The sequence below is a fragment of the Scheffersomyces amazonensis genome (genome assembly GCF_036850825.1).
Source record: "Scheffersomyces amazonensis strain UFMG-HMD-26.3 chromosome Unknown RJT21scaffold_1, whole genome shotgun sequence".
NCBI lineage: Eukaryota > Fungi > Ascomycota > Pichiomycetes > Serinales > Debaryomycetaceae > Scheffersomyces > Scheffersomyces amazonensis.
This window is the reverse complement of record NW_027042741.1, coordinates 1,727,078-1,740,224: the sequence shown is the minus strand read 5'-3', so window position 1 is coordinate 1,740,224 and position 13,147 is coordinate 1,727,078. Positions and strand designations below refer to the sequence as shown.

The window sequence follows — 13,147 nt, the reverse complement described above, 5'->3', positions numbered from 1 at the left end:
GTTTGGGCTCGCGCACGCTGAAAAATCACCACCACCCATTTAGCTTAACTATGGGTAACAACCAGTAGACACAATACATATTACTAACTATACGCTTACATCAGTAATAAGCTAATTAATTAGTAAGTAATACCATGGCTCCATCTAAAATCAAAAATGAGGAGGAGTTCCCTCCACAAGAGCTTCATCTATTACGAGATATTATCCCTCCTACCGCTCCTGAACCATTCTATGAAAATTACAGAGAAGGTGTACCTATTGCCCTTGATATAGGTACAAGTTCATTTAAAGTTGGGTTAACATCGGCCAATACTCCTAATAATGTATTTGATTCAGTAATAGCTCGTTATCGAGATCGTAAAGCATTGAAAACATTAACTATTGTGGGTAATGATGTATATCGAGACTATTCATTAAAATCATCTACAAAGACTCCATTTGATGGAGCATTAGTAACTAATTGGGATTATTTAGAACTTATGTTGGATTATTCTTTGGAACATTTAGGTGTTACTAGTAACAATGGTAAATTAAATAATCCTATTATTATGACTGAACCAGTAGGATGTCCATTAAGTCAAAGAAGAGGAATGTATGAATTATTATTTGAAGCTTATCAAGCTCCTAAAGTTGCATTTGGTATAGATTCTTTATTCTCATATTATGCTAATTCTTCCGGAACTTCAAATGGTTTAGTTATTGGTACTGGTCATGAACTGACTCATATAATCCCTGTATTAAATGGTAGAGGAGTATTACTGCAAACTAAACGTATTGATTGGGGAGGAGATCAAAGTCAACACTTTCTCGGCAAATTATTAGCATTAAAATATCCTTATTTCCCTTCTAAATTGAATTATCATCATACCACTAATTTATTTAGAGATTTTTGTTATGTTCTGGAAGATTATCAACAAGAATTAAATCATTATCTTGATATGGACGTATTAGAAACTAAGGATATAGTAGTTCAAGCACCAGTTGATATTACAGTTAGTACTGAAAAGAAGAAGACAGAAGAAGAATTAGCTCTTCAGGCTCAAAAGAGAAGAGAACAGGGGAAGAGATTACAAGAACAAGCACAACAAAAGAGATTAGAGAAGTTGGTTCAGAAACGTGAAGAATTTGAATATTATTCTAAATTTAAAGAAGAGTTTCCTAATTTAAAACCTGAAGAAATCTCGAGACGATTAGAGTCCGATGGGTTTGATGATATTGAAGATTTTAACAAATACTTAACTTCATTAGAGAAGTCATTAAAGAATGCAGCTCATGATCAAGGAGCTGAAGAAGAAGTTGCAGTAGATCCTTCAAGTGCTTGGCCATTGGTGGATATACCCGACGATCAATTGACCGATGAACAAGTTAAAGAAAAGAGAAAGCAAAAACTTCATAAGGCTAACTATGAAGCACGAGAACGTACTAAAGAATTAAAAAGAGAAGAAGAAGAGAAACAAGCCAAGTATGAAGCAGAACAAGCCGAATGGCGGGAAAGAGACTTTGATGATTGGTCAACATCTAAGAGATTACAATTGGCTGAATTGATTAGTAAGTATAAGGAAAGAGCCAAATTATTAGAATCATTTAAAGATAGAAAATCTGCTGCAGCTCAACAAAGAATGAAGAATATTGCCGATTTAGCTAATGATGAAACAGGATCAACATCAGCTGCATCAAGAAAGAGACGTCGGAATGCCACCAGTACTATTGATAATGATCCTAATGATACATTTGGAGCTGATGATGATGATTGGAGTGTTTATCGAGATATTACCAATGTATCAATAGAAGAACAACAAGTAGAAACCAATAATCAAATCTTAAGTTTAGAAGATGAATTATTAAAATATGATCCAAACTTTCATCATGAAGATACATTTGCTGCCTCTCAAACTTTTGATTGGAAGAATCTGGTTTTACATAAATTTATTCATGGACCTAGACAAAATATTACTATAGCTATGCAAGCAGAAGGGATAGATCCTGAAGAAATTGCTAATCATCCAGAAATTATTAAGAAAAATCATCAAATTCATTTAAATATTGAAAGAATTCGAGTTCCGGAAATCTTATTTCGACCACATATTGCAGGACTCGATCAAGCCGGAATTTCAGAAGTTCTGCAAGATATTTTAACTAAACATTTTGATGGAATATTTAGTTCAGGAGGTCAATCTCATAGTATTATTCAAGATATATTTATTACTGGAGGTTTAGCTAATTTACCTAATTTTACTTCAAGAGTAGTTAATGAATTTACAGCATTTTTACCAATAGGTGCACCATTAAGAGTTAGAAAAGCTCAAAATCCAATTACCGATGCTTGGAGAGGAATGCAAAAATGGGCTCAAAATGAACAAGATTCTCAATCAAGTTATATAACCAAACAAGATTATGAAGAGTATGGACCAGAATATATTAAAGAACATGGATTAGGTAATGTTTGTATACGATGAATATGAATTTATATTAGATATGCAATAATGTACAGTAAATAGAACTATAATGCCTTTTCCTTTTCCTTTTTGGCATGAGGATTTATACCTTTTCTCTTTAAATTTCTCTTAACCGATGATTCAATAATAGCAGCATCTTCATCATGTTCGAATTCAGCAAAATCATCATGAATAATACCTTCTTCTTCAGCTTCAGATCTTGCTAAGGATTCCTTTTCTTGAGCTCCTGCCTTGGAAACATCATGAGGTGATGAAGCAATCTTTTTAAATTTAGCTACATAAAATCCATCAACATTATAAGTATGAGGATAATAACGTCTTGTAAGGGATAATTTTGAATTAAAATGTTTCCCACGATATGATGTAAACCCTTCTTTACCAATTTGTAAACCAGTTTCAACTAATTTAACATTAGGTCTTTTTCTTAAAGCATAATCTACTACTGATTCATTTTCATCAACGGCAATTGAACAAGTAGAATATACAATGATTCCTCCTGTAGAAGAATTTGCATCTACTGAATCAATGGCTGATAATAATAATTGTTTTTGTAAATGAGGAATTTGAATAAAATCCTTTTCTGTACGACTAACTTTAACTGATTCATCCTTTGCAATAACTCCGGTACCTGAACATGGAGCATCTAATAAGACTCTATCAAATCCTCCAATAACTTTAGGAAATTCTCTGGCATCATAATTACATACTATAGTATTCTTACATCCTAATCTATGAATATTTGCAATTAAAGATTTAGTACGAGCTTTATTAGCATCATTAGCAAATACGCATCCAGTATTTTTCATAAGGGCTGAAATATATGTTGTTTTACCACCGGGAGCAGCAGCCATATCAAGTACTCTTTCATTTTCTTGAGGATCTAAGGCAATTACTGGTAAAAATGATGAAGCAGCTTGTAAGATATAGTGACCTGCAAGATATTCTGGGGTTGCACCAATTGGAACTTGAGAATCAAATACTTGTAATCCAACTTTAGTCCATGAACCAATTGGTTGTAAATTCACTCCTCTATTAACTAATGCTTGAGCCAAATCTCTACGTCTAGTTCTTAAAGTATTAGTTCTAATAGTTATTGGTCTAGCAATCTCATTAGCTTCAAAGAATTCCATAGCTTCTGATGGAGAAAATAAATGAAATAATTTATCAGCTAAAAATTCAGAATATCCAAAATATTCACAAATATCACTAAGTAATCTATTAACATATTCAGTACGAGATCTACCTTCTTCAGCTAAATCTTTAAAATTTTCTAATACTTTAACAATTTCTATCATTCTGGTTCTTACCATAGTCACGTCTTGTGGTCCATTTCCTAATACAGCAAGTTCTTCATCACTAGGTAATACTTTGGCACGAGGTTGAATTTGAGATTCTTGTAATTCCTTAGCAGCTTCTTCAGCTTCTTCGGCTTCTTCTTGTTCAAGTCTACGAGAATACTCTTCCATATTGGCAGCATTCAAAGTCTCCAAATCATCCTCTTCATCATCAGAAAACATGGGTCTTTCTCTTCCTTCTTCATCTGAGTCAAACATCTCATCTTCATTGGCATCTTCTAAATCAAATTCATCATTTATGTCTTCTTCTTCTTCTTCTTCAGACTCATCAAATAATGACTTTTTGGCAGATGATAACTCTTCTAAGTCCACTTGAGGTAAATCTGCTGCATCCTCTACTACATCCTCTCTAACTTTCTTCTCATACTTAGGTTTACCCTTAGACTTGTTATCCTTACTTGGCTTCCCATTAGACTTCCCATTAGACTTACCATTAGACTTCAGTTTCTTACTATCTCCACGATCAGACTCGGCACTTCTCTTGTTCTTGTTCTGTTTACGCTCCTTCTCGGCCTGGATCTCTTCAAAGGTGGGCGGCAAGCCCTGTTTAGACTTGGCTCTTCTTCCCATACTTTATTACTGTGTAGTTAACTTACTGAATAGTCACTAATATCTTCCCTAACTTAATGGGCCAGATATTTTTCACTTGTCTCGCTGCGATGAGCCCGCAAAAAAAAAATCCACCGGCGAACGACCGGAACTGATTTTTCACTAATGGCTTCTCTATATCAGTAGCGACCTAGACACTACTGCCTTAGTAATTACCACCACTACAGAGTCAGTAAAGAGTCAGTAAAGAGTATGAGTAGTGAGGACGTTAAGTCAGTAGCGACTAGCGAGTACAATTCACAAGTCATTGCATATGGACAATATGTTCTTGTCCGATTACCATCAGAAGGTCTCAAGCTAGTATACTTGAAGGAGACCGGAATTGTGAATTTGGGTAAATTTGGAAGTTTTCAAGTATCTGGAGTCATAGGATATAAGTTAGGACAGTCATTTGAGATTATTGAAGATCAACAAGTAAAACCTATAAGTCATATTAGCGAAATAACTGAAGATAATGGACCAGAAGTTGAAAATGAAGATGATGGAGAAACACCTCTCAGTAAGGATATGTTAACTCTGTATTTTACTAATAGTTCTGATAATAATCAGAATATCATTAATATAGGATCCAAGATTCAACAACTCACTAATGAAGATATCGATGAGTTAAAGAAATCAGGTGCATCTTCTGGAATAGGCCAACAGATCATTGAAAAGATGATCTCTGGTCATGAAGGGTTTGATAAGAAAACCATCTTTTCACAACAAAAGTATTTAAGAAGGAAACAACAAAAGTTTCTTAGAAGATTCTCGGTAGAATATGTCAGTGCATCACAATTGTTGGAATATTTCATTCAAAAGGATCTTCCTCGAGTTCTTGATATTAGTGAAGAAACTCTTGGATTGATCATGTCTTATGGGAACATACGACCAGGAGGTAATTATTTATTGATTGATGAGACTGGTGGAGTCATTCTTTATGCTATGTTGGAAAGAATGAAAGGTCAAGGTTCTGTATTGGTACTTCACGATAATGAACATGCCAATCTTTCAGCATTAAAGTATTCTAACTATTCAGAAGAAACTCAATCAAAAATGATTAAAACCATTAATTGGTTACAATTCTTAGAGCCTGAAAATGAAAGGATAGATTGGGAACATGTTAGTGAAACAGAATTAGCCGATATGAAACCATCTAAGAAAGCTCAGTATGAACGTAGAACCAAACGAGCTGGAGAAATTAATTCCGTAATTGAATTGGCTCAACAGGGAAATTTCGATGCTTTCATATCTGTCAGTACATTAAGTCTTCCCACTTTATTACCAGAAGTATTACCTAAAATAGGAGGATCTCGTCCTATTGTATTATATAGTCAATTTAAGGAATTATTGTTGGATACTCAACATTTCTTATCAGTAGATAAGAGAGTATTGGCACCTTCAATTCTTGAAACTAGAGCTAGAATTTATCAAACCATTCTAGGTAGAATTCATCCTATGATGACTCTGAGAGGTTATGGTGGTTATATACTTTGGGGAACTAGAGTTATACCGCAAGAATCAGGAATTACTGCTGTTGGTAGAGGTGTAAGTAAAAGAAGAAAGGAAAATACTGAACTGTCTCCCGAAGTTGCAACTGATTCAACTCAGTAATTACTTATATACATAATTATTTATTAACATATTAACTATATATAGACGAACATAATTGACCCAATACTCGCATGGGAGAATTGGATTTCCATCCCAATACACATCGTATGTTACTAGCACTATCTTTTAAAACTCCTACTCTCCATTCTTCAGTATCCTTTAACATTCTATAAACATAATCTGCTTGTTCTTGGTATCCCAATTCAAATACAAACCCTGAAGCAGATAAAGGTTTGACAAGATTATTTATTAGAGCTTCATAGAACTCCATATGACCAATAAGGGCCTCGGCAGGTTCATACTCTCGCACCGATCTTGATATCCCATCCAACCCTACTGACTTATGGTAATGATGTGCCGGTATATAAGGTGGATTAGAAGTTATAAGATCTGCACATTGAATTCCTACATGACTTACTATACTCTCACTAAACAAATTAGCTTGAATAAATTTAATATTAGTAGCACTAGAAGGATGAAGCAGTGAATAAGCCTGGTGATTCCTTTTCGATAATCTATAAGCATCCGAGGATATGTCAAAGGCCCGAATATGAGAGTTCAAATTGGCTAATTGGTTAAGCTCATAATTCAATAGTAATGGAATACATCCTGTCCCTGTACATGAATCTAAGATAGATAAATTCTTCTTTCCAAGGATTGATAATACCGATGATAATTTTAAGCACCATTCTTCAGTCTCCCATCGAGGGATCAATACACCTTTTTCACATATAATATCAAGGGATCCAAATGGTTGAGATTCAAGTATATACTGTAATGGTTCATATGCATTCCGACGTTTGACGGCATTCTTCCATTGGTGTTTCGGTAATTCTGCTTGGATCCATTTCAATTCCTGTTGAGCTTGAGCTAGTGACGGATTGGCTCGAAGCAAGTACGGAAGCAAAGGTGACACACGTGCGGCCTGCTTGACTAACTTACCTGAGACTCGTGGCATCTACAGTTTCATTCTCTAACTACGAACTGGTGGGGGTAGGGGGAGTGATACATATACGTCATCTCAATGTCTTTATGTAATGGACTCGGATCTGGTCATTGTAGGACATTTCCGGAGACTCTTTGTTCGGTCGGAACGCGCACATACGAGGGTAGGGTAAAGACGAATTAACTATAGCGTATATGAAACTAAGTACAGATGGATCATAATTATAAAGTATCTACATACCATTTCTAGCGTAGTACATGTATGCTCTTTCATGTACATGATCAGGGAATGGTGTTATGACTTCCGATTGTCCTGGTCTGGCAATTGGATCTCTAACATATACAGCATGACATGTCTTGAAGGAAATTTCAAGGTGGGCTGGATAAATGGCAAAACATCCAATGAATGGTCTTGGGGTCCAAGGAGTGAAATAAGGTTTGGAAAGATCTTTACGACCAAATAATCCTCTTTGCCATGGTAAATAGACTTTGGCAGACAGTTCATCTTCTTTAATTTTCTCCTTATCTAATTTTTCATGAAAGTATAATCCTTTAAAATATTCAGTAGTAAATGGAATAGTCTTAGAATTTTCATTTATTTGAGATGCTTGACCATCTTTACGGATAGTTTCCCACCTAGATTTTTGAATTTCACCCAACACTTGTTTAGTGAGTCTTAATAAATGTTTTTCATCATTATTAGCGACTTCTTCCTTTTTAGTTTCGAGATATTTTTTAATTTCTTCATATGAATTATTGGTGATTAAAGGATGCTTAGAATCAGCAAATTTTTGGTAAAGGGAAACTGCTTTTTGAGAATCAATATCTCCAAATTCTGCAAAAGTTGCAGCATTGACATCCTTAGATCCAGATCCAAGCTTTAAAATTTGGTCTAGAAGAAAAGATTTGGTCACTTTATCTTGTTGTACTTTTATAGAATTTTGTTTATCTTCATTATACTTTTGAATATCTATTTTAGCATCACTAGTCTTGCTATTGATAGTATCTAAAGATTTTGGTCTAGCTTGTAATAATTCATAGACAGCTCTTGGACTGGAGGAAGCATTATGTACATGTTGATTCCAAGCTGCAATTTGATTACGATCTACTTTAAGAGCTTCATCTAATGATGGTTTACTTCTTCCCATGGCGAAAAGAACCTTGTCTGGTTCAACACTGAAAACATCACCACTTCTTAAAGGAAATGAAGGATGTTTAATTACTATTCCATTAACTTTAACATCTCCTGAACGTATAAATTGTCTTGCTTGTCTAACTGATGAGGCAAACATTGCTCTAAATAAAGCTACTTCTAATCTCTTTTCTAAAGAAGCATAAGTTTGCATTGATATAGGAGTTGCATCTACTCTTGAACCCTTTAAACTCGCATCTAATTGTGCCACAGTTTCTAAAGAAGGATTGAAAATGGTTTTCCATCTAGATTCAGTTAAGTGTTCTCCATGATAAGCTCTTGTTTCAGCTTTAGCAGTCCACTTCTGTTGATATAATGTTCTACCATTATACCTTATAGGATTCTTTTTATAAAGATTGAACAAGTTGAACTTGCTCATAGAAGAACGAACATACCCTCTACTTAAAGAGTGTATATTCTGAGTCTTTCTAGGCATAGTGAGTTATGATTTGTAGGCTACTCTATCAATTAGTGCTTCCATAGTAAAATCAGATTTTTCAAAAATTTTCGTTTTGGTTGGTTTGGCAAAGTCGTGTGCGAGGGAAATGTCCAAATTTGGCTTACTTTGATCACATGGTATGCGATCACGTGCAAACATATACAAACCAAATATTCAATATTTTTCAAAACCGCTATACATCTTAAGAGAAGTAGTAGACTATAGACTCTTTTTATTAGAGCAATTAGTTAAAGAAAACATTAAGATCTAGCGGGTATGACACGAGTGTGGTCAGTGGATGAAGAAATAAAACTTTACAGTTTGGTATGTGACTTTAAGCCTGCTGGTAAGGATAAGATTAAGCATATGAACTCGATAGTGGAAGCTATCAATAAAGATGTTACAGTTACGACTCATATTACAGCAGATGATATATGGGAACGATTAAAGCAATTGTATGATCTACCTGCACTAGACGCATTAGAAGATTATAAAGAAGGAGAAGATCTGATAGAGGAAGAACTGATTGATGATGAAGGACCTAAAGGAGAAAAGCCAAAACAGGAAGCACAGGAAGAAGAAATAAAAGAGGAAGAACTAAAAGAAGAGGAAGAGGTACCTAAAGGTAAACGAGTGGATGTTAAGGAACCTACACCAAAATCTACGGGTAAGAGATCTAGAAAGGTAGTTGTAAAGGAAGAAGAGGATCAAGAAGATGAAGAGGATGAACAAGAGGAAGATGAAGAGAATGATCAAGCAGTAAGTGATGGTACTCCTGAAGTAGAAGAAGAAGAGGAGGAGGAAGAAGAAGAATCTCCTTTAAAGAGAAGACGTAAAAGAAAAGATAGTGAAAAACTTGTTGACAAGGTAACCAGCAAGAAACGAACAAGATCTTCAGCCAGACTTGAACCTGTAGAAACAACTCCACCACCTTCTAAAAGAAGACAATCTCGAGTCAGTACCACGTCTCCACAATCTCAATCACAAACTCAAAGAAGAAGAACGCGGTCGGAAACTCATCATGATGACTCTGAAGCTCCAGAAGATGACATAGCTGTGAAGCAGACTGATAAGAAATCAAAACAAAAGGATAAAGAACAGGAACCAGAAGAAGAACAGACTCCTACTACAAGAAGAGCTACTCGATCAGCTAAAGTTCATCCACCACCGGTTAGAAGAAGTAGTAGAAAAAAGTAGAGCTCTTTGTATTTCGATTGAAAGTAAATACTTTTATAACTATATACTGGTAGGCATTACTAGAGAATTATTATGTAATATTATAGGTATGATGAGATTTCCTCGTCATAATCAGGTTTTGTTTCTATATTTGCTAACAGTTCAATAGATTGAACACGATGACGATCAGTTGAAGGAAACTCTTCAAGTATTTTCCTTTTATACTCATTAGGTAATGAATAATATGATAGATGATGGAATATCCAACTATTTCTATTGGTATTTTTAATCACTTCTTTAAATATACTAACAATATAATCATTATCATTAGTATGAAGAAGCCTCTCTATATTGAGTAATTTCTCATAAATTGGAATTGGTACAGATACACAATTTTGAATGAATCCAACAATTAGATCTCGAGCTCTTAATATCTCCTGATTATATAAGTTGATATCAACTAACTTTAATATCAAGTTATGATCACTAGAATAAGATAAACTCCTTAATAGTACAGTTTCAGCATCTTCATATTCTTTTCTATAAATATGATAGTTAGCCAATTTAATCCAAATCTTAGGATATAATGCAGTAGATAATAAACAACGATTATAAACAAATTTAACATATTCAGATGGATAATCTCTTAATTGAAGAAAATCAAGATATTGAACCCATGAATCCAATTGTTGAATTGATATTGGTTTGTAGTCAAAGTATTGTTTGGTTAACTTCATTTCAAACGTGTACAATTCGTATACTTTGAATTGGGTAGTAATATAAACATCAATAAAAATCTTCTTTAAATATACTGAAATTGATTTATTATCAGTTCCCTGAGTTAATGACTTCAAATCTTTACTGGATACTAAATATGTACTTAACTCTGATGATTTCTCATTGGAGAGGGACGCTATTATATCAAAATATAATTTAAAGAAATATTCATAATGGTATAAGGGTATTTCCACAATAATTCTTAGTAATATATAATACTTTTTCTTAAATTCATTCGTTTCAGTTCCATAAGATTCTAAAAATTTCAAGTATAACTTATAAAACTCATAAGCGTGAAAGTGATATCCAATAAATTTCCTAGCTCTTTCAAATAATTCAAGAATTTCAAAGAGATTATCATTAATAGTCATCAACTTAAATTTTAAATAATGTATCCATATCTCAATCGAATATGATAAATGATGTAAGCTGTCTTCGTATATTTGAATGGCTCTTTCAGTATTACCAAGCTTGAATTCCCATTCTGCAAACTTAATCCAATAGTTAAACAATAAAGGATACTTGTCTAGAAATTTAATATATGATACTCTTAGTAATTCTAATTCTTCAGGTGATGATGCCTTGGTTATACCTTGATTATTATTCAATTCAGCTGCCTCAACTAATTGTTCCCACAATTTCAAGTCATCAGGACTCTCTACCAATTTGGTCGATATAGATGTCCATGTATGTACTGGTGTCTTATCACCATTATGTAGACTTCGAGTACTCATATTGGTATTGAGTTGGTTAAGGATGATAAATATTTCACTAGCTTATTTTTTTTGTGTGCAATGATAGGCATCAGCTTTTTGGGTACAACCTAAATTTAAGCCCAAATAACTAGGAAATATAAGCCAAAGACGAATATGACAGAGATACACTCTTTGTAAGTTATTCTATCTATTTTTATAGCTTATAATGCTTAACTATTGTATAATAATAAAATATCACCAAGGGAATCGTACAAAGTACACGACTGTTCAAAAATGATAGAAGTTGCAAAATAATTTTCACCATATTAGTACATACTTGTTTGTCTATTATCGAAGTGATGGGGGCACCGCAAAATAAATAATATATCCCATTGTTACAATACATAAGAAAAACCAAATCAATATGTGTCCATTGGGAATGGTTTAGACCAGCTGTAGTTACTAGTAGAATTGATTTTATTCGATATTAATATTGCTAAGGAAATGTAAGTACTACTTGTATGACCGTAATAAACGAAGTTTCAATCATACAAGTTCAAATAACTGTATTGGATTCAGTAAAGTTGGATATAGATTACTATGACTTCAACAGATATAAAAAAACTCTTTTGTCTATAATTGCATATATATACTTCTACAGATATTCACAAAACTCTTTTGTCTATAATTGCAAATTTATTTCTATATACCACACTAAACTACTAAAAGTTTACCTGTTTTACCACGCTTTCCTTGTTCTTCTTCATCCTCCTCTTCTTTGTAATCTTCTTTGTCTGTTTCATCTTCATATTCTTTTAATAACTCGTCTATCTTTTGACCTATGGTTTCCGGCTTTGTAAAAGACGAATAACGTTTGACAACATTACCTTCCCTATCAATTAAGAACTTCTCAAAGTTCCATTTTATGAAACTGAATCCCAATATTCCAGCCTTCTGATCTTTCAAGTATTTGTAAACTGGATCTGCATTTCTTCCATTTACTTTGATCTTATTCAATACTGGAAATGTTACACCATAATTCATATAACAAAAATCCGCTATTTGCTCCGAAGTACCTGGCTCTTGACGTAAGAATTGATTACAAGGAAACCCTATTATCTGAACATTTTTACCGTAATATTTTTTGTTTAATATTTCGAGTTCTTTATATTGTGGAGTAAATCCACATTTGGATGCGACATTAACAATAAGAACAATTTGTCCCTTTAATTGATCAAATGAATAAGGTTTTTCATTTGAGTCCTTAGGCTCAAACTCATAAAATTTATCGTTAGAGCTTCTAATAGATGATGATAATGATTCCGACATGATCTTCTGGCCAAAGAAAGATTTTTAAAAAATCCTCTAGGCAGAATTGACAAATATCATCCTTCTTAAACAGGGTTTAAATTTCACTCGTTTAGGTATACGTATGAGATTTATTTTTTATTAGAATTCGTTCTCTCGCATTTAAATTAATCACGTCAAAACTGGGACTTTAGTTACAGTTTGTGAAAGTGAAATTCGTGTACAAAATCAAGGATGTTAGTAATATATTATAGAAATACGGAAGGAATGTACTGACGATTTTGTAGTAACATCGGCAGTGTATTATACCATAGAAAAATTATTCCAAGAAATTTAAAATTTAAATGGAAAAGTATGAGATCGCCTACTGGGTCAAGAAACAATCCGTTGTCATGCATTGACCCCGAATTAACAGAAAATAAAGAATAAGATTCTCCAATATACATTCAAATGGTCAAATCGTACTTTAAATTCCACAGATTTAGAGAAGTTGTGTATATCTATGTATGTTCTAGAAGTCTGTAAAGTAAAGTCTGAAAACTACAGTAAATAGATAAACTATAGATAAACGATAGTGGTCTGATTTTACAAGTAAGTTCAAA

General features: G+C 33.5%; 8 protein-coding genes across 8 annotated transcripts; 3 read left to right on the top strand and 5 right to left on the bottom strand. All coding sequences in view use genetic code 12, as the record gives it.

The window, feature by feature from the left end:
• Positions 1–134: 134 nt before the first annotated feature.
• Positions 135–2,456, top strand: RJT21DRAFT_81077 (uncharacterized protein; the record flags this gene model as incomplete). Its single annotated transcript, XM_064885275.1, has 1 exon — positions 135–2,456. One exon carries the CDS (start codon positions 135–137, stop codon positions 2,454–2,456), a length of 2,322 nt encoding a protein of 773 aa, XP_064741153.1.
• Positions 2,457–2,478: 22 nt separating this feature from the next.
• RJT21DRAFT_12407 (rRNA (cytosine-C5-)-methyltransferase) lies at positions 2,479–4,455 on the bottom strand. Its single transcript, XM_064882775.1, has one exon. The coding sequence runs from the start codon at positions 4,379–4,381 to the stop codon at positions 2,501–2,503; it is 1,881 nt and encodes a 626-aa protein (XP_064741152.1). The 5' UTR covers positions 4,382–4,455; the 3' UTR covers positions 2,479–2,500.
• Positions 4,456–4,461: 6 nt separating this feature from the next.
• On the top strand, positions 4,462–6,104 carry RJT21DRAFT_117476 (tRNA 1-methyladenosine methyltransferase subunit). Its single transcript, XM_064880716.1, has one exon. The coding sequence runs from the start codon at positions 4,613–4,615 to the stop codon at positions 6,011–6,013; it is 1,401 nt and encodes a 466-aa protein (XP_064741151.1). The 5' UTR covers positions 4,462–4,612; the 3' UTR covers positions 6,014–6,104.
• On the bottom strand, positions 6,029–7,112 carry RJT21DRAFT_12393 (S-adenosylmethionine-dependent methyltransferase). Its single transcript, XM_064882766.1, has one exon. It carries the CDS (start codon positions 6,969–6,971, stop codon positions 6,045–6,047), a length of 927 nt encoding a protein of 308 aa, XP_064741150.1. The 5' UTR covers positions 6,972–7,112; the 3' UTR covers positions 6,029–6,044.
• Positions 7,113–7,191: 79 nt separating this feature from the next.
• Positions 7,192–8,586, bottom strand: RJT21DRAFT_111538 (mitochondrial 37S ribosomal protein uS4m; the record flags this gene model as incomplete). The annotated part of the gene is made up of 1 exon (XM_064880006.1): positions 7,192–8,586. The coding sequence occupies one exon, from the start codon at positions 8,584–8,586 to the stop codon at positions 7,192–7,194; it is 1,395 nt and encodes a 464-aa protein (XP_064741149.1).
• A 223-nt stretch (positions 8,587–8,809) lies between these two features.
• Positions 8,810–9,826, top strand: EAF7 (Eaf7p). The gene has a single exon (XM_064882761.1). The coding sequence runs from the start codon at positions 8,866–8,868 to the stop codon at positions 9,784–9,786; it is 921 nt and encodes a 306-aa protein (XP_064741148.1). The 5' UTR covers positions 8,810–8,865; the 3' UTR covers positions 9,787–9,826.
• PRP42 (mRNA splicing protein) lies at positions 9,423–11,426 on the bottom strand. The gene has a single exon (XM_064880715.1). The coding sequence runs from the start codon at positions 11,274–11,276 to the stop codon at positions 9,867–9,869; it is 1,410 nt and encodes a 469-aa protein (XP_064741147.1). The 5' UTR covers positions 11,277–11,426; the 3' UTR covers positions 9,423–9,866.
• A 493-nt stretch (positions 11,427–11,919) lies between these two features.
• RJT21DRAFT_12369 (glutathione peroxidase) lies at positions 11,920–12,680 on the bottom strand. The gene has a single exon (XM_064882754.1). It carries the CDS (start codon positions 12,564–12,566, stop codon positions 11,952–11,954), a length of 615 nt encoding a protein of 204 aa, XP_064741146.1. The 5' UTR covers positions 12,567–12,680; the 3' UTR covers positions 11,920–11,951.
• Positions 12,681–13,147: the final 467 nt, after the last annotated feature.